General features: G+C 56.8%; 1 protein-coding gene across 1 annotated transcript; it reads right to left on the bottom strand.

The window, feature by feature from the left end:
- Positions 1-2,807: 2,807 nt before the first annotated feature.
- Positions 2,808-15,475, bottom strand: SRF (serum response factor). Its single transcript, XM_054290469.1, has 7 exons — positions 15,032-15,475; positions 13,439-13,705; positions 8,129-8,387; positions 6,012-6,131; positions 5,143-5,334; positions 4,585-4,661; positions 2,808-4,313 (listed from the first exon to the last, which is right to left on the bottom strand). The coding sequence occupies exons 1-7, from the start codon at positions 15,473-15,475 to the stop codon at positions 4,218-4,220; spliced, it is 1,455 nt and encodes a 484-aa protein (XP_054146444.1). The 3' UTR covers positions 2,808-4,217.
- Positions 15,476-18,960: the final 3,485 nt, after the last annotated feature.

The raw sequence follows: 18,960 nt of genomic DNA, 5'->3' as shown, positions 1-18,960 counted from the left end.
AGTCTGGTAAGATTTGTTTTAAATTACAATCAATCATTAAAATCATCAGCTAACTAGATGAGAATTTGCTTTCTTATTTGATCCTGGAGCAACTTGTATGTGCCCAGCCTAATTTCTGCCCTCACTACTAATGAAATGGATTAGACAATTTCCATGTTTTACAATAGCAATCAGCAATTAATCCAAACAATATAATTGCAATTAATTATAGGCTGGATAAAACAGTGCAGTGATGCATCAGTTTGTGGAGACCATCCTCTAAACCTGTGGGCACCAGTGGTGGATTGTAAAGGTTTGTGTTTCCAAGCCACACTCTTGATTTCTCCATTAGCACATGTGATCTCTGTTGGTGCTATTGATGCTTTCTTTCCAGATGCTCTTGAAATCTCTGTTTTCAATTAATATGTCATTTTCCTTCCCTGTTAACTACCAAGACATCTTGTTTGTGACAAGGAGAGGTTTTCTGTGGTACTCACGTGGCCTGCTTATGTCTTTGCTCTGGTGGTCTTCACACCATGCTTAGTAAGTCTTTTATCCTAAAAGTAAAGCTCTGTACCTGTGGAATTTGCTCCATGGTGTGTAAGTGACACACAGGCCCCTGTGCACAGGTGATGTGGGATTGCTGGTGCTGAGAGGGTGTTTGTAGTGTTGAACCACGAGCCACACCTGTGGGCACAGGGCTAAAAGTGAGCTTGTGCTGTAAAAGTACAACCTCACCTCCTCATGGGGAAAGAGCCATTTCAGCTGTCTTCTGCTCCTAAGCACTTTCTGTACAATCCTCTTCCCCCCTGAGTTATTTTCTCCAAACTGCACTTTTATCAGTGCTCAGCTTTCCTCACACTATACTGGCATCTGCTTCAGGACCTGATGCTATGGAGAGGCCAGCAGCTGCATTTTTAGCTGGCATCCTCTGGCCCTACAGCCCTGATGATTGCAATGAGCTCCTCTCCCTTTGGGTTTATTCACACCTTTGGGCACTTTTCTGAGCCTCCATGTGGCCTTGATCTGGCTTCTAAGCCACTGCAGACTGATTTTGAATATTACCATATCTTCTCATAGCAGTTTTCTGCAGGGAATTTGTCTCCCTGTTCCTCCCTATTAACACCCATGAATTAGGTGTTTAATAGGGAGGAACAGGGAGACTTAAATTCCCTGCAGAAATTCTTTTCCAAAATTCCCCATTCCTCCTCATTGCTGTTTTTTATTTCACTTGACTGACACTCTGCCCTGCCCACCAGGGACATTGTTCCAGAGCTTTCAGGAAAGAGCCCTCACAGCACTTCTGTCAGGCTCTGGCCCACACATTAGGCTGAGACTCCAGAGGATAAGTCCAGGTGGTCAGGAATAACCTGTGCAGGAATCAGTGGGGATAGAAACTTTTGTGAGGAGCCCCTTTTCCATTATCCCCCTTGGGTGTGCGTCACCCTCTCCCAGCAAAGCATGGTCAAGATCCCAAATCTGTGCACAAAATGATAACATTTATTGAAAGAGTAAATTTTTTTTTAATACAAAAGAAAGCTCTGTACATAGTACTGTGATTACTTCCACATCCTTCCAGAAACACAACCCTGGAAACTGGAGGGGAAAAAAAAAATAATCCCACACACACTTATGCGTACACACACACACACACGCGCGCGCACACACACCCCTCAAACCAGTAAAATGAACTAAAAATGTCACCACACAATAAATGCCATTTCATCCCTGATACACAAGTGTTCTTACAAGTCTGCACTTAAATAAAATACACCATTAGCGTTTAACCAGCAGTTGCCTTTGGGGAGCCAGGGAGGGGATGCAGTCACACACCCTGTAGCAGCAGGGGCTCTCCTGCCCTTCTGGCCCAACTGCTCTGCTCCATAGTGCCAGCAGAAGCAAAGCAGAGCAAAGCCAGGCCACAGTGATGTGCTGGGGCAAAGGACAATGCAAACTCTGATCCCACACTTCTCCCTGGATGAACTCCTAGGTATCTATGTGGTTTTGGAAGCATCACGGAGCAGTTTTCCTACACTGAGCCATGGGACATGGCTCAGCACTCCCACATGCTCTGAGCTGCAGGGTTTGCATCACTCTTAGAGCAAGAATTCTAAGGGGAGGCAGCATGCAATATCACCCTCACCAGATGGGCCACTCCACTCCCCACGAGCCCTTCCCAGGCTGCTAACAGATCAAGGGCTCAAAGGCTGTTGTGGGAATTCTTTGCCCAGGGAGCTTGGAGGAGACCTGTCCCCATCTGTGCACTGCAGAATGGCTGCAGAGGGGGAAGTACAGCCCAGATTGTCACCCAGGAGTTCAGGAGATGCTGCCTGCACAGCAAGCAGGGAGAACGGGGATTAGCCACTGCTGGTCACTCACCACAGGGAGGAGTGGGGGACACCCATGTCCCTCAGGCAGTCACAGGCACCACTGCTCCGTGCCAAGAGCAGTGACAGAACAGCTGTAGGGCCCTGGACCAGAAGTGAACAGGGTGGTCATCAGAAAACCCAGCCCACCTCTGGCTCCTGGGCACACTGCAAACTGCCTGCTTCTGAGGAAAGGGTTTACCACTTCCAGAGACCACTGCTGGTCTTCGCTTGACTTCTGCCCATTAAACCCAAAAGTATGGGTATGAAGTCCTCGTTTCAGTTAAGTAGGAAACAAGCATCCCACTCGGTTCAGCTTGATCCCTGGCACATGCTGGTGGATGGAGAGTGCAGCTTAAACGCTAATGCTGAGGGAACATGTCCAAGGTTACAATACAAACTCAAAAGCAAGGCCCCTTTCCTGCCTCCGTGCCCGCCCACCCACCCCTCTCCCATCCCCCTGGTACAAACCCCATTAAAACTGTACAGGAGCCAAACTTTTATTCCTTAAAGAATTACATAAATACTGAGTTTAACACTTAGAAAAATAAAGTAATTTTCTTTTTTTTCTCTTTTTTTTTTTTTTCTCTCCAAGGCTTCTTTTGTCTTTTAACTTAAAAAAAAAAAAAAAAAGTTACAGTAGCTGCTTCTTCCCCTAAGGATTCAGCAGCTTCTCTCACTTGCTCACTCTCCCTCCAGGGACAGGGCTAGGTAGCAGAGCCATTCACAGCAATTCCCATGCAGGACCAAGCATGCCCCAGCCCTTCTCCCCCAGCCTTGCTGAGCCTCTACAGGCATCACAGCTGCTCCCCCACAGTCCAGGATGGCCTGCAGGTCACCCTGGTGCTCAGAGGAAGAGCCTGCCACCTGCCCAGCAGCTCAGTGCCCCAAGGGCTCTTCCCTTTGACATTTGAGTTGTTTCTCCACCTTGCATCAGATACAGAAATTTAGAAAGCGCTGGCTGGAGCTGCAGGGGGATGTAGGACAGACCCAGCCACGTTCCCCTGGGTGTACGGAGTCCAGAAGCAGTGCGAGGGCTGAGAGTGCGGGGCTGAGCAGAGCACAGGACCCCTGAGGAGCTCTCCAGGGCATCTTTGTGTTCCTGGGCATCTCTCTCACCACCTCACCTGTGCAAGGGCAGCCGCCGGGGCAGGGCCAGTCAGGCTGTAAATGTGCCAGGCAGCCCAGCGAGGAGGCACTGAGGGCAGAGGGCTCACTGTAGTGCATACGAGGAGGACAGGGCCACGTGCCACCAGCTGCGTCCTGCCCTCTGGGGAGAGGGCATGCGGGCCCAGAGATGCACATGCAAGCTGGCCCTTGTCTCCTGTGCGGAGCCCAGGGTGAGTTGCTGCGGCCAGGACCTGTCACCCCCACAAAGGCACATTGCTGAGGCCAGCAGCACAGCCACAACCCACTCTGCTCCAAGCTGCACCTGCACCACGGCTCCGGGTCTAAAGCTGAGCCCCACGCAGAGTAAATACTCATGGGCAAGGTGACTCAGAGCACCCAGAAGGAGCCAGAGCCTCCAGCTGGGAATGGCCTGCAGTATTTATTTACAGTGCAGAGCGATCCTCCCCTCAACAGACAAATTTCTTTGGCTGGCGTGAGACAAGCACAGCTATTGCAGCATCCAAATGCCCCAAGCCCTGCACGGCCCCAGCACGGCTCCACCCGGGGTGGCTCCTGCAGCCCCACGCGCATGCCTGTGTGTGTGGGGGTGGGTGAGTGCGTGTGTGTGTGTGCATGTGTGGATGAAGGAAACGTGAAAAGGCAACAATAAATAACTGGTGCAGTCTGTACGAGAAGGAGTTGCTGCCAGCCCCGACACTGGCATGACAAGCCAGAAAACAGAAGGCCGGCAGCAGAGGCCTCTCAGTCACTCTTGACGCTGTGTGAGGTGTCCAAGTTGACCACCTGCAGCTCTGTCAGGCTGCTGCCACTGCTGCTCTGCTGCCCGATGACAGCCATCTAGAGAGAGAAGGGAGAAGGGAGGAGGAACCACTGGGGGACAGCACGCCCTGAGGCCATGTGTGCCAGCAGCCATGGGGGCACTGTCCTTCCTGGGCACCCATCCAAGGAGGATGAGACTCCCTCACCCAAGGGTGGGTAGCACAGAGCGCATTCCCAGAGCTGAGCACTGATCCTACCCAGCCAGGTCTGCCCAGACACACAAAGGATGTGCAGGCAGAAGAGCAAGAATAAGCCCTGCACACACCTGCAAGTACTACTCTGTGCCTACCTGGTGAAGCTGGACAGCTGAGACTGGGATCTGAACCGTGCCTGATGGGGCTGTCAGGAACACTTGGGGGACGCCACCTGCCACAGAGAGAAGCACAAATGACACTGACCCCCTAAGAAGGGTTCCCCCATGGATCCTTTATCTGAGCTGTATGGAGTTACTCAATGACAAAGCTGCCTATCTGCACACAAGCAGACATTCCAGAAGAAAGCATTTGGAAAACTAGTGAATGTGGCTGGGAGAAGCAGGCACAGGGCCTGAATCCAAGTCTTGCCTGTGTGACTTCACGCTACTTTGCCCCTTCTCCAGAGCTTCCTGGCTCCCTGTGCTGCCTGCCCATCCCAGAAACCCTCACCCTCCTTTTTACCCATCAACACCTCATGCAACCCTTTGCACAAGAAAATGGCAAGACCTAAAAACACACATCAAGCATCGCCCTTGCCAGGCCTTTGTGCGGCCACCAGCACTGCTGGGAAGAAAACCCTTTGTGACACAGCATAAATACACATGGGATGAGAAAAACCAGGGTGTCAGTGGCCTCTCAGGGAGCTGCCTTACCCTGATCCTGGACCTGTCCGTGGGACACCTGCATGGCGGAGGGCGCCTGCGGGAAAGCGTTGAGCACGGCGAGCCCGCCGTCGGCCAGGCCCGAGGTGGGCGCGTACATCACCGCGTGCGGGCTGGGGTACATCATGTGGCCGCCCACCGTGGTTGGCACCGACGACGTCATGATGGTCGCTGGGAGGGTCACTGCCAGCGGGACACAGCACATGTGAGCACAGAAAGGAACCTGCCACGCTCACCTGACTGCTCTGCGCCACCCCAGCCACCTGCTGGGGCACAGCTCATGGAGACACCCAGCTCTGTGTGCCACCCCAGAGATCAAGCAGAGCTCAAACCTCTCCTTTCGTGAGTATGAAGGGACAGGAAAATACAGTGGCCAAACATCCCAGGACTAAATTCAACTTGTATCTCAAGTCCCCGATGAAACTTCTAGTCCCCTGTTGAACTAGATTCAGCCTGCATCCAGGCACCTGAACTCATATTTTTGCTGACAAAGAGATGCCTTCTGCAGAGACAGTAAAAGTCTCAAGCAGATGTGAGCCAATGCCTTGTGCTAAAGGCAATGCTGGCTCACTAAGAAACCCCCTGAGAACTCAGCAACCTGTTCCCAGCTCCATGCTGCAAGTGAGGGCAGATGATGTATCTGGAGAGGCTCGGAAATCCCCTGTAAGGTCCCCTACGCCTACACAGGATACAGTGTAGCACAGGAGCTGGCAACAGGGATCCATACACCAGGGAAACTGTCAGCCCTGGATAGAGCTGGCGTGAAGAAGGAAACTGGCCGGGGAGCAGGCGTGAGGCTGGTTGGTGTGAGGTGTTTCCAGCAGTGGTGGGGAAGGCAGACAGAAGGTGGTTATCGGTACCTGTTCCGCTGGAAGAGGTCTGGGTAAGGTCAGTGCTGCTGTCACTAGAGGGAGACGTTTGCTGCGGGGCCTGGTGCACCTGGATTGCCTGGACTGGAACCTGCTGCGCCATGGTACCACCTGGGGAGAGAGAGGAGCCTGTCAGCCCGTGGCTCCAAAGGGATTCAGGCACTCTGGGCCACGTGAAAGCCCCCCAGTCCTTCTCTGGCTGCTCACAGCTCCACAGCACCGCTCTGTGCTGCACTGGGGAAGGCTCAGCAGCAGTGTGTGGCAGAAACCAAAACCTGCTCTTTCCTGGCACACGGGCCAAGAAGGGGTTAACTGGCCTACAAAGCTCCAAGAGTGAAGAAGAGGCCTCAACAGCTTTTGCCCAATTCCCAGCTGTGATTCAAGAACATCCTCCTTGCCATTCCTGGTTCCACCAAGACACAGAACAGATGTTGGGAGGAGAGGGCCCAGCCTTTCCTCCCCAGAGAGGAGCCAGTTCTGCAAGGACCACCTTGCTGCACTAAGTGGAACCACAAGAGCCCAAATGCCCACACTAGGTGGGCTCTGCTGCCTTCACACTCTGGAGCCCAGCTCCATCCTCCACAGGGCACTCAGAGTGCAGCTCTCACCCCTCTTGTGACCTTAAGAACATTACAGAGGGATTAGAGAACAGCTGGTCTCATGGTGTGCATCCCAGAGCTGCAGGCCACACAGCCTCTGCCCCAGACCATCCCTGCAAAGCACTTCAGATCCAAAAACACAGCTTGGCACAGCAAGGTCTCCTAAGGCTGAGGTCCTGCCTCCAGAGGGAAGAGCAAGGGATGCCAGAGAGCAAGAATCACTGGCCAGCTTGCTCAGACTGGGCATTTCCCCACACATCACACCCCGGAGACACACATCAGTTAATTCTCCTCCTCCAGATCACAAGGGAAATCCAGTTCCCTTGAATGGGAGCCTGCTGTCTGCCCAGGCCCCCAGGAGCCTTAAGCATTCCAAGAAAGCACAGGAGTTACCAGATCATGGACTTAGGCACAAACAGGCAGGACATGAGAAATACTGTGTCACTCAGCACTGCTCCTCAGATGATGGATGCCACCACAGAGAGCTCAGCCCTACTCTGAAACTCCATCCAGGAACATGCCCAGCCCAAGAACAAACACCTGGACAGCCTTAACTCAGAACAAGAAGAAATTCCTCCAAAGGACAGTGCACACAAGATAGCAGAGCAGCACCATTAGTCTGCTCTGGGTCTCCCCTAACCTATCCTCTGCACTGTGGTTCAGTGGCTGACTGCAGATACAAACACAGAAGCAAGGGCAGCTGCTCAGAGCCAAATGCCAGCACTCAATAAACAACCACTGGGCACCTCAGCCCCTGTACTACCCCTCCACCATCCTCAGCACAGCTGCACTAGGGACCTGCCTCTCCTGCCTTTGGTAGCCACAGGCCAAGCCCTGGGGCATGAGACTGAAAATCTGCTGCTTGCCTGGGTCTGCATCCCCCAGGATGCTGCTGCTGCTTATGTCTAAGCATTTTCTGCCCTGTCTTCCCAGCCAGGGCTCCCTGTGCTCTGCCTCCTCTGAGCTCCCACAGTCAGGGGTCAGCTCTGTGGCCAGGCCCAGGCCCCCAGAGACACCTCCATCCCCACATCTCTAGCAAGAGCAGGAGGAGAAGCGAGTGCTGACCTGTCAGCGACACAATATGCCCTCCAGCTCCGGCAGGGATGTGAAAGACTGTCTGCTGTGCCAGCTGTACCCATGCCCAGCTGGCCCTGCTGGCTGCAAAGAGCCAGGGAGTGCGGCTGTGAGTGAGAGGAATGGCAGGGGTCCCCAGAGAAAGGGAAGCACCTGCTGAAAGGAGGGAGAAAGAAAGGCTTCATCATCACCAGCTCTTTTCACTCCCTCCAGGCTTCCTGGTGCTGCCCTGGGGTCCCAGCTCAGCTCCCTGCCACCTCCCAGCAGCAAGGCCAGCTGGCAGCTCTCTAAAACACTCACTACACGACCCTTCTCCAGCCACTGGGTTTGAGTATGGATACACAGCCAGGCTCACCTTACAGCAGCAACCACTCTGCTTCCACACTCCAGGTGCAGAGATGGATGAACACAGCCCTCAGTCCCTAAGGCACTGACCTGACATGAGGGTGAAGCCAGTGGGTATCGGCATGAGGCCCCCAGACGTCACTGCACTGGCTCCAGTAGTCTTCAGCACTGTCCCGTTGGCACTGGTGACGGCATTGGGGCTGATGCTGGCAGACACTGGCGCCAGGTAATTGGTGATGGGGAATGACGGGCCACTGCTGACCTGCATGGAGGTCGAGGTGGTCGGGGCTGTCTGGATGGACGTTGTTCCCGGCAGGTTGGTGACAGTGAACGCGGGTTTCAGGGCGTCCTGCAAAGGGAGACATTGTGACAGCTCGCACCAGCCCGTGAGACCAAACCAGGCTCTGCAGGTTGCATCATCCCCTTTCCAAACCATACCCCCCACAGCCTGCTGCCAGCACATGGAGCAGAGCCAGGGCAGCAGAGAAGAGCTGCTTGCACAAACATGAGGAGAGCTGGAGAGAGCTCCACATAAACTTTAGATGCTGGCCCAGGGCCACAGAGGTCCCCTGAGAGCCCTCCCTACAACACACCAGGGGACAAAGCAACCGTTCCAGTCCCCAGGAGTCCCCAAAATGTCTAAGAAGAGAATAGCCTCTTTTTGGCACACACCAGGCAAAAGCAGCCCTTGCAGGGACAAATATAAAGGCATAGAGTCTCCTGTCAGGAACACACACCACTTCCCTTAAGGCAGGAAACACAAGACCAAGAACAAGCTGAGAACCGGCTCTTAAAAGCAGCTGTATGCTGGAAGTGATGGGAGAGAGGTGACTAAAGGCAAACCTGGACACTAGGGAGGCCCTAACCCAGCCCTGAGAGCAGCTTTGGCAGGCCCTGGGGAATGCCTCCACACACCTCCTGAGGCAGAGGCCAGGAGAACCTGACCACAGGAAGCACCTATGTGCCCACCCACTGGCAGGAAATGGGCGTGAGGCAAACGCTTCCAAAGGACCTCCCCACGTGTTCACTGCAGCCAGCACGGAGCTGCAAGGAGTGTCAGAGGACAGCACTGCCAGAGGAGCTGAGCACCAGCAAAGGGCTCTGTGCTGGGCCAAAACTGGCCTGAGAGACCAGGCCAACATTGGCATCCCAGGTGTGGGAACGTGGTGGGATTCCACAAGAATGCAATGTGTGTGCCAAGCTGCAGCAACACTTTGGTTTCCACAGCCACAAAGCATGTGGCTGGATGTGCCTTGGATCTGCAGGAACCAACCAAGCCCAGCATGACTCCTGCTGCCTCTGGCAGTCACACCTCACCCAACTTCCCTCCATCCCCCAAATCCCCTTTGGAACACCCAGGGTGCCCATGGCTCCTCTCCTGCCCCGGAGCACACTGAGAATGCCCTGCTTCACAGGAGCCCGTGTCACAGAGCACAGGCAGCCTGCTGTCCCCGTGCCCTGACACAGCTGCCAGCACGCCTGGCAAGAGTTAAGGCTGCCACACTCCCACCCCTCCCACTGCAGCTGGTGGGCCCAGCTCTCCCACGTGCTAAGCCTTGTTCCCAGCTTGTCAAGCTGCCAGGAGCAAGGAATTCACAGCTCAACCAACAGCTAAAAAAGGGAAGGCAGCCCATTTTGGACAGGGGGATCCAATCCCAGGCACTCAGTCGTGCCCCAGGGCCCAGGGAGGGAGGAGAGCAACACCCCTCTGCCTTGGCACCGCGGTCCCTGAAGTCCAAATTAGCAGAGGCACGTGATAACAGAGCAGAGCCCAGCAGAGGCACTTTCCATTAGCTCAACCACAAACTCCTGCCATCCCACATGGGACATGGGAGGCTCTGGGTGCCCTCCCCACGTGGGTGACAGGGCAGAGCTCTCCCCAGCCCACTAGGGAGCCAGAGCAGAGTTGGGCTGGACAGGTGCTGCTCCCAGTTGGAAAAGCCAGGGCTGCTCATGCCCAGCTATAGCTCTAGAGTAGTATACCCATGAGATACAACCCATGAGATACAACCCCCAGCCAGGCAGGGCACTCAGCACCCAGTCACACTCCAGACTCCCAGGCCTGGAGAAGGCATCCCAGAAAGTTCACAGCTCTCAGCTCAGGGAGATTCTCAGGGTTTGTAGAAGCACAAGGGCAAATCTCAGTACAAAACAAAGAGAGATTGGGAGAGAGGATGTGGTAACGGACTTGAATCATGCACAGCTCATCTCTGCCCTCCCTGTTCTGATCCTGTTGAGACTCAGATTCCTCCCATCTTTATTGGGCTGCAGCAACAGCTCCCAATACAGGAAGAGAGCTGGGAGAGACTTTGGGATTGGACACCCACTGTCATCTCCTCATAACTCTCAGTGATCCCCTGGGCACCTTGGCTCTTCTCAGCACCCTGCAAAGCCCAGAACACATGCATGAGACAAGTCAAGAGTCACTCAGCAGACACCACCCAAGGGGCCATGGACAGCAGCCCTGAAAGCTCTTCCCTTCCTGATCCAGCTGCACATCCATTCCAGCTCTAGGGCAAACCTCAGTGCCTGCAGAAGCAGCACACAGCAGAGGTGCAGCACCGCAGCAGAGGTCTGCCCAGACCCTCACCACTGCCTTGCAGCATGAGGGGGTCACAGGGCACAGACCAGGCCAGCTGATGCCCCTCCTGGGCCACAGCAGGGTCTTGGGGACAGAAATGATCCCACTCCACAGCTTTTAGGGACTGCCTGAGGCAATGCCATTCAGCATGGCCCAAACACCCAGACAGAATTATTACACAGGTGTAGCAGGACAAGCCTCAGAGGGATATGGGAAATCCCAGTCTGGTTTCCAACACCTAGTCTGTGTTCCAGATGTAGAAAGTCCCACATTTTCCCATTCCAGAGAGATGGCCAGATCAGGGCTACTCCCATGCCTTGTCTGATAACATGGGGACACGGGATTGTCTCCATTCTGGAAATCCCACTGGCTTCTCACTCCAATCTAGAGCCTCTGAGCTCCTTCCAAAATATCCTTTCCCACACAAGCACACCCAGGAGACTGCACACAGGCAGTGTCCTTTGGGGCCTGCAAAAGATGACAGAGGTATCACCATGAGGACACAGCTACTGTCTCAAAGGTACAGCAAGCCCCAATCCCAGCAGCACAGCAGGGAGTGTGGTCTGGCACAGCACAAGGATTTCAGAGCTGCTGCTGGTGTAGCACAAAGGAATAACCAGCAGGCTGCTGACTGCAGGTGACAGCCTGGCTGTGTTGTTCTCCCCACTCGGCTGCAGCACTGAACACAAGCAGGTTTTGTCCATACAGAGATCTGAGAATCAGAGTTCACACAAGGCCAGAGTGTCTTTTGGAGCATCCCATGTGGCTGCACCTGACAGTCCAGGCACCAATCTCCTGCCACCTCCTCCAGTGAGGCACCTGCAACCCAGCCTGTGCACCACTTGTGCATCAGCAAGCCCCAGCCACCCCGCATGGCCCATCCACAGGCTCCTTTCATCCTCACAAGACTTCCTGATCTATCTGAATGGAGCTGGTCTCTGCCCAGCCACCAGCCAGGCTTCCAGGCCTGCAGAAGGCACAACAGGATAGCCCTTGTCCCCAGCCCCAGGGCTTGCCCTGACAGGAACTCTCAGCCAGCCAGGGGTGGATTTATTCAGAATGCCAAGCAGAAGACAGGGCCATAGGGCTCCTCCAGCCTCTCATCAAATGCTGGCTGTGGCCACCACGCACCCCACACTGAGCACTGGCACTGGGATGGAGCTTTCAGGATTGCATCAGACACTGAGAAGAGAGAAGTTGTGTTAAGAAGGTCTCTGCAGAGTAACTGCACCCCAAGGGCACGGTTCCCTTGGGGCCAACTAGCAGTGCTTCCAGGAAGAGTACAAAGGGATTGAATGTGGTCAAGTCTCATGCCAAGGCCAGGTAATTTGTCTCATTACGAAATGCCCACAGGACTTGTCTTTTCATCCAGGAGAAGCCCAGGAGGCACAGTCCTTACAAACAGAGGCTGCACAAAGGAGAGATTGCTGCTGCTAGAAGGCTTCTTTGCCTGCTGGATAGGGCTGGCACAGCTTACAGCAGCAACCAGAGGCATGACAGACTGGGACAGCCAGGACTGCTGCTGGGACCCCATCAGCAGGAGCCATTCTCAAGGTCTGTTAAGGGCTGCAGCACAGAGACTCCAGCCACACTCTGGCCCACCACAGCTCCTCTGCCTGCAGGGCTCTCTGGGGCTGCTGATGCTTCTCAGAGCTCAGCAGCAGCTTGCTTGGTGCAGCACTGCACACACGTGGGGCAGTGGACACTGAGGAATGGGGGTACCCAGCAGCACTGTGACCAGAGCTGTTGTGCTGTCACAAAAACAGGCAGCTGAATACCCCAGCAGCCCCAGACATGCTGGGCACATCTCAGTGCTGCACTCTCTACCTTTGCAATAACAGCAGAGACGTCTCCAGGTGCTGTCTGCTTTATGTCTAGAGGATACTGCACAGCAACAATGTGGCTCGAGCAGGGACAGCTGAGAGCTCCTCCAGCAAGGCCAATGGAAGAACACTTTTGCAGCACGCCTGGTACCCATGACACCAGCACAGGCACAGCAGGGCTGTTCTAATTCCCAGCACCCAGCAGAACTGCACACAGGCCTGGGAAGCTGTGGCAGAGCCCCAGATTCAGCACGGCATCCCAGTCTTGCACCACAAATCTCCCTGCCTCCCATCTCCAAGCACCTGTGGATCTGAGCACCAGCCTGCAAAGGAAGCAGCAGGGATGTGGGACACAGCTCAGAGGAACAGTGCCAGGGAGTGCAGGGACAAGACAGAGCCCTTCCAGCAGAAAAGCTGACTCTGCCCAACCATGCACCCACAGCCAGGCCACCCTGGGCAAAAGGCCACAAGTAACACGGGCAGACAGGGGCCAGCGTCTGCAGGGACAACAGGCAGGGAGCAGAAATGGTCTGTCCAGCCAAATGTTTCCATTCCCCATGTCCTCCCTGCCCCCTTCCAAAACAGCACCAAAGCAAGAGACAGCTGCAGCTTATAAGGAATGTGAGGGGCCCTGCCAGGGACTCTGGCGAGGGAAACCAGGCCTTATAAGGCCATGGAGGCAGAATCAAATTTTTATCAATGAGTGTGAGAGCATGGAGACGCCTGGGGAGAGATAACAGTGCTGAAAGCTGGCCAGGGGGGTGGGCTGGGCCAGTGGGGAGCCACGCTGCAAGGGCCAGGACCAGGATACCTGCCACCCACTCCCCTCCCTCTCTCAATCACCGCCACTATCAGCCGAGGAGCCAGCCAGCCCTGGGATGACACAACGCAAGCTCGCTGCAGTGGCAGCGAAAGGGGACTCATCCTCAGCTCCCAGCGGGGATGATGAGGGCTCCCAGCACAGCCCAGGCCTCCCTGGGTGCCCAGCAGCATTACCTTGGTCTCCCCGCTGCTGTCCGACTCGGACACCTGGTAGGTGAGGTCCGTCTCCTCGAAGCCAGTGGCACTCATGCGCTGGTCAGTGGTGGGGTCCGAGCGCGGCGGCGAGTCCGGGGAGTTGAGGCACGTCTGGATCAGCGCCTTCCCCGTCTCGCTGGTGATCATGGGCTGCAGCTTCCGCGTGGCAAACGTGTACACATGGCCCGTCTCGCTGGCCACCAGCAGCAGGACTTGAGTGCCAGTCAGCGTGGAGAGCTCATAGGCCTGCCAGAGGGACAAGGGAAGAACAGGGAGTCACGGGTGACAGGGACAACACACGGTGCAGGACAAGACTCCCTGCATGTTCCCACAATGGCTCTCCTTCTCTTCACACCAGCTTCAGCTCCTGCCACCCCAGAGGAGCTGTGGCCTCTAAAACCAACCCAGGACTGGCTCCCTACAGACTGAACTGCCCCATGCTGTGTTCCCATCCCCTTCAGCACACCCTTAGGGGATGTGCCTGCCAAGAGGCCGTGGGTAGAGTGGTCCCCTCAGTACAGTAGCCTGACAACATGGGGACACAGGATTGTCTCTATTCTGGAAATCCCACTGGCTTCTCCACACACATCTGGATACCTCCCTCACCTCACCCTCAGTGATGTTACTTGGCACACACCTCTGCTACCTCATTCCCCTCACCAACACCCCATCCAGGCTCCGACCCAGATTTCCCTCTCAGGCTCCAGACCTCTGAGTACAGCTGCACCCAAGCATTCCTACAGCGAGGCCACCATGCCCCAGGTGAGGAATACCTGTGCACTAGGAAGTGCACTCTTCATATGCCACCACTGCACACCCAGTGGCCTCGCAAAAGCTACAGACAGGATTGCCTCATTCCATGTCCCCTGGTCCCGTACCTCCAGGATGTGCCCAGCAGTACCTCACACCCATTCCCACCTTCCCAGAGTGCAGGATGCCCAGCTGAGCTGCCATGCAGCACTAGCCAATTGTTCAGAAGATGCTACGAGCACCACCAGGGATGCAGATCAGCCAGCAGCATCCACAATCTCCCAAGTTTCTAATCTGTCTTTGCACGCCAGGAACCACAGACAGCACTCCGGACCGGCCGAGACGTGGCGTCGGTCCCTTCCGCGGCCGAAGCAGCCGGTCCTACCGGGGGCAGGGCAGTCCAGCTGTGCCACCAAACACTCGGTGTTTTGGTGGTGGCTCCCAGCGAGGGGCCCGAGGGCACCGGTCGGCACAGGCTGGACGCTGCACCGGGATGGGCCTCCCGGGGCACATCACACGCCTGGCGACCGCCAAGCACACCGGCATGCCGCGGCCCCGGGGGCTCCCACTCCCGGCTCCGTGCCCGAGCTCCGCCGGGGGCTCCCGCGCAGCCCCCCGGAAGGGGCTGGTGCCGGGCCGCCCCCCCGGTCCCGCCCGCGGCACGGGGAAGCCGCCGCCGTTTCCGGGCACGGCCCGCCGGCCTGCTCGGCGCTCGGACCGGGCCGGGACTGCCGCGGACAGGTGGGTGCCGGCCGGCATCCCCGCCCGGGCCGGACCGGACCGTGCCGCCCCCCCGCACCGACCGGAGTCGCGGGGCCGCACCTTCTTCATGATGCCGGTCTTCCTCTTGCTGAAGGTGGTGTAGCGCCGCAGCTTGTTGTCGATGAACTCCATCTTGATCTTCACCCGGCCCCGCGTCTTCTTCCCGGGCTTGGCGCCGCTCACGGCCCCGCCGCCCCCGCCGCCGCTGTAGGCGGCCGCCGCCGCCGCTCCCGCCGCGGGCCCCGCCGCCGCTGCCGCCGCCGCCGCCTCGGCCAGGCCACGCTTCACGCCGCGCCGCTCGCCGCCCAGCTCCTCCTCCTCGGCCGACTCCGAGTCGCCCTCGCTGCCGCTGTACAGCGCCTCCCGCTTCAGGCAGCCCCCGGGCGCCCCCGCCGCCGCCCCGCCGCCGTTCGCCCCACGCGGCACCGGCGACCGGCCCAGCCCCGAGCCGCGGGCCAGCGCGGCGGCGGCGCCGTTCCCGGCCCCGGCCTGGCTCGGCAACATCGCGGCGGCGAGCGCGGGTCGGGTCGGGCCGGGTCAGGCCGGCCCCGCCATGTCCCCGCCGCGCTCCGCGCTCACGGCCCCGCTCCGCCGCCGCCCCCGCCGCGCCGCGCCGCCCCCATATAAAGCGATACAATGTTGCCTTTTATGGCGAAGGCGCTCCTTATATGGGGCGAGACGGCGCCCCGTCGGGAGGCGCCGTCCCATTGGCTGGCAGTCGTCGAGCGCCGGCGCCTATTGGCCGCCGGTTGGCGTTTGATTTGCATACGGTCGTACCGCGCTCGCGTCACGCCCGGGCTGGAACACGCAGGGCGGCTCTTAAAGGGACCGCGCCGCCCGGGACAGCGGGGCGCTCGGACCGGGCACGGACCGGGGCGGGGACCGGGAATGAGAGCGGGGACAGCCCCGGTGCCAGCCCTGCCCCTGGCCCCTTCCCGCCGCCAGCTCCAGGCACGGTCCTCGTAGGGGACACAGCACGTGTTTCAAGGATTGCGTGCCTCACCATCGTCGGGATCCGGGCGGGAGTGGCTTCGCCACAGTGCCCGGCTCCCAGCGGTGCCACCAGCGGTGCCACCAGTGGTGCTCCAGGCAGCTCCGCAGCCCGGCTGTTGTCAAAGCCTGCAAGGGATAACGTCCCGTCCATTTGTCTCCGGTGGCTGCACAGGAGTGAAGCTTATATATCCAAAACACACATTGCTGAAGCTGATCACTACCGAGCAGGAAAAAGATGTCCCGTGTAAGAGGATGGGCCGCAGGTCCCTTCAAACCCGCAGGGGGTGAGGCTGTGGTTCCGCACCGCGGCCATCCGTGGGTGGGACAGAGCACCTGTGCAGGTGGCAAGGGGCTGTCACACCCTGGCTCATGCCCGTCAGATGCTCTGAGCACCTGGCACAGGTCACATCCTCCGTGCAGGTGTGAGCCAGGAGCTCCGGAGCAGAGGGACAGCCCACAAAGGACAACTGTGTGCAAGGCGCACTGCACACAGGTCACCAAAGGTGGAGGGGATGGCACAGCTCCAGAGCCCAAAGCTGTGAGGACAGACAGAGAATTCTTAGCTGAGAAAAGGGGGTCTCACACACGCTGTCCTACAAAAAGGAGCTGCAACCCAGGGCAAGGCCCCACCTCAGGCAGCAGTGGTCTGGCCACAGACCCGTTTTGTCTCCTGGAGCTCTGCAGCACCCATAGAGCGCTCTGCAGCTCGCACGGGCCCTTTCCATATCTGCCTCATCCCTCAGAGGACACGCACGCCCAGCACCAGCCCTCACAGCTGTCCCCCACAGCCCAGGGCCAAGCTCCTACACAGCAAGGGAGTAACTGCAAACCCCAACACCCCCCTGCCTGCCACCGCCGCCTCCCCCTCCTCCCGCCAGCCATGCTCCTCCAGTGAGCACACATGCCATTTATAGCTCCCAGCAGGGCTGCTGGAACTCACATGCCTCCCATCACATGCCCTGGCCACCCTCCCCTCGGGCTGAGCACAAACTACACCTGGCACAGGTGAGACCGAGGCCTGGCTATGTCCTGCCGGGCTGGGGAAGGGTCAGCAGGACCCTCAGCCGGGCTGGGGACGCCACTTTGGCTGGGGACAATGAGCACATGGATCTGATGGCCTCAGCTAGCGTGGTCTGCCTGCTCAGCACGAGCGTGCAGTCACTGCAGGTAGCAGGATTTGGTTTCCTCTTGCTCATGGGAGAGCTACACACTCCTTTCCTCCTTCTCTTCCCTGGGCTTTCCAATTGCAAGGCCTTTTGCTCCCCAAGCTGCAGGAGTGTCTACACAGGCAAAAGGTGAGACCTGGCTCCTTCTGGGCTGGCTCATCCCTTCTGCTCCATTCCTTTCCTTCCCAAGCCTCATCCTGTGGATGCTCTCCAAGATGCCCGTCCTTGTGCTCTGAACAGGCCCAGAGCTTCAGCCTGCCCCGGCTTCCTGGCATGCCAATCTCCCACCAAGGCAGCCAGACCCAGAGCTTCAGCCTGCCTCATCTTCCTGGCATGCCAATCTCCCACCAAGGCAGCCAGACCCAGGCTGGAGAGCCAAGCCCTGTCCCCAGGCCACCATCACCCACAGGACACAAGTCACCAGCAGGTCTTCCCTTGACCAAACCAGCAGCCACTGACAACTGGAAGCAGCTTAAAGCAAGTTCCCAGCCTTCAGGGATTTTCTTATTTACAGCCCCCACATCATAAAATTCCCATTTCTAGCCCTGTTTAAACACAGCTTTAGGGCACAAGACTTGACAGTATGCTTAAAAGTCTCTTAAAATTCCTCCAAAATTCCCTCCAGACAAGCTGCCTGACAGCTCCACAGGAGCACAGACCCTACTGCCAGCACAACCCCAGCCCTCTACATCCCATTTTCAATCCTCTCTCATTGCAACAAGTGCTTCACCCTTTTCCAGCTCTTCATCCATACTCCAGCAGGGTGCTGGGGATGTGATGGTTTCCATCCTGTTCCTGATCTTCCTGCTATTGGTACTCCAGCTGCTTTTTCTGACTGCTACTGAGTACACTTAGCTGCTCTTTTTTTAACAGCCAGATCTCTTCTATGAGCAGTAACAACTAGAACAGAGGTACTAAAACTAGGTTATGGCCTTTCTTAATTTGTTTTTTTTTTGTGGCCAACAGAAGGTGCAGGAATGGGGCTGCTCCCTGAGGGGTGACCCCTCGTCCTCATGAACAGGTATAATAAACCCACAGTACCTGAGCAGAGCAGCAAAAGGTGTTGGCATCCACAGGGCAAGCCATGGAGTAAAATCCAGCATCCACTTGGTTGTGAGAGAGAGCCAAATCCTGACTGGATAATAAGGCAACAACACATGCCTAGAAGACAGGGCTAGAGGGAGAGGAACACCTACAAGCTTGCTTAAAACAAACCTGAAAGCACAGGCTTGAGCTTAAATGCAGCTCAGGGGTGTGGGGGAGCCCCAGGTGAGGCTGCTTAGGACAATTAAAGCCCATTAGTTTCCACACAGCTGCAGCAGAGCCACAGGGCAGCAGAGGAAATCAGAGCAAACCAGGTAGCCCTTCCTCAAGCTGCCCAGCACTCATGGACCAGGGTGCTCAAAGGGTGGAGGGGGGATTTGGATAACTTCAGGGCAAGAGAAAACACCAGGGACTTCCTGATGGAACTGTCTGGTTTAGGGAGTTGTTCACTGGGGCTAACATCTGCTTGCTGCTCTCTTACACCGTTCAGCAAATGTTCCATTTTGGTCACAGCTGGTGGCTCTCTGGGTGGACCTGGGCCCTGATGGAGTCATGTGGTTCTTTCTGGCCCTGGATCCCCCACCCACTCCTCTGCAAGGTGTTCCTTCAGTTTGGGCTGAGGCAATTGGATCCCACCTCTTGTCCACTGCCAAGGTGCTCTGCTTCTCCTGCAGGGCCTCTGATTCCCTGCCCTGCTCCACCACTTTTAGCTGGGACTGTATTTGCTCAGCTTGCTGTTTCCAATTACTTTGGCCAACATCTCTCCCCTCCCCAACGATACAGAAT

This window comes from Melozone crissalis, unplaced genomic scaffold, assembly GCF_028551555.1.
Source record: "Melozone crissalis strain CALT ecotype California unplaced genomic scaffold, PUWL_Pcris_2 ptg000081l_1, whole genome shotgun sequence".
Lineage (NCBI taxonomy): Eukaryota > Metazoa > Chordata > Aves > Passeriformes > Passerellidae > Melozone > Melozone crissalis.
This window is presented reverse-complemented; position numbering and strand designations above follow the sequence as displayed.

Excerpts from the sequence above, each read along its gene's own strand:
- SRF (XM_054290469.1), bottom strand. The coding sequence starts at position 15,475 with ATGTTGCCGAGCCAGGCCGGGGCCGGGAACGGCGCCGCCGCCGCGCTG. Across the intron at positions 5,335-6,011 it reads GACCTCTTCCAGCGGAACAG|TGACCCTCCCAGCGACCATC; the intron begins GTACCGATAACC and ends TCCCGCTGGCAG. Across the intron at positions 4,662-5,142 it reads CGGACAGGTCCAGGATCAGG|GTGGCGTCCCCCAAGTGTTC; the intron begins GTAAGGCAGCTC and ends TCTCTGTGGCAG.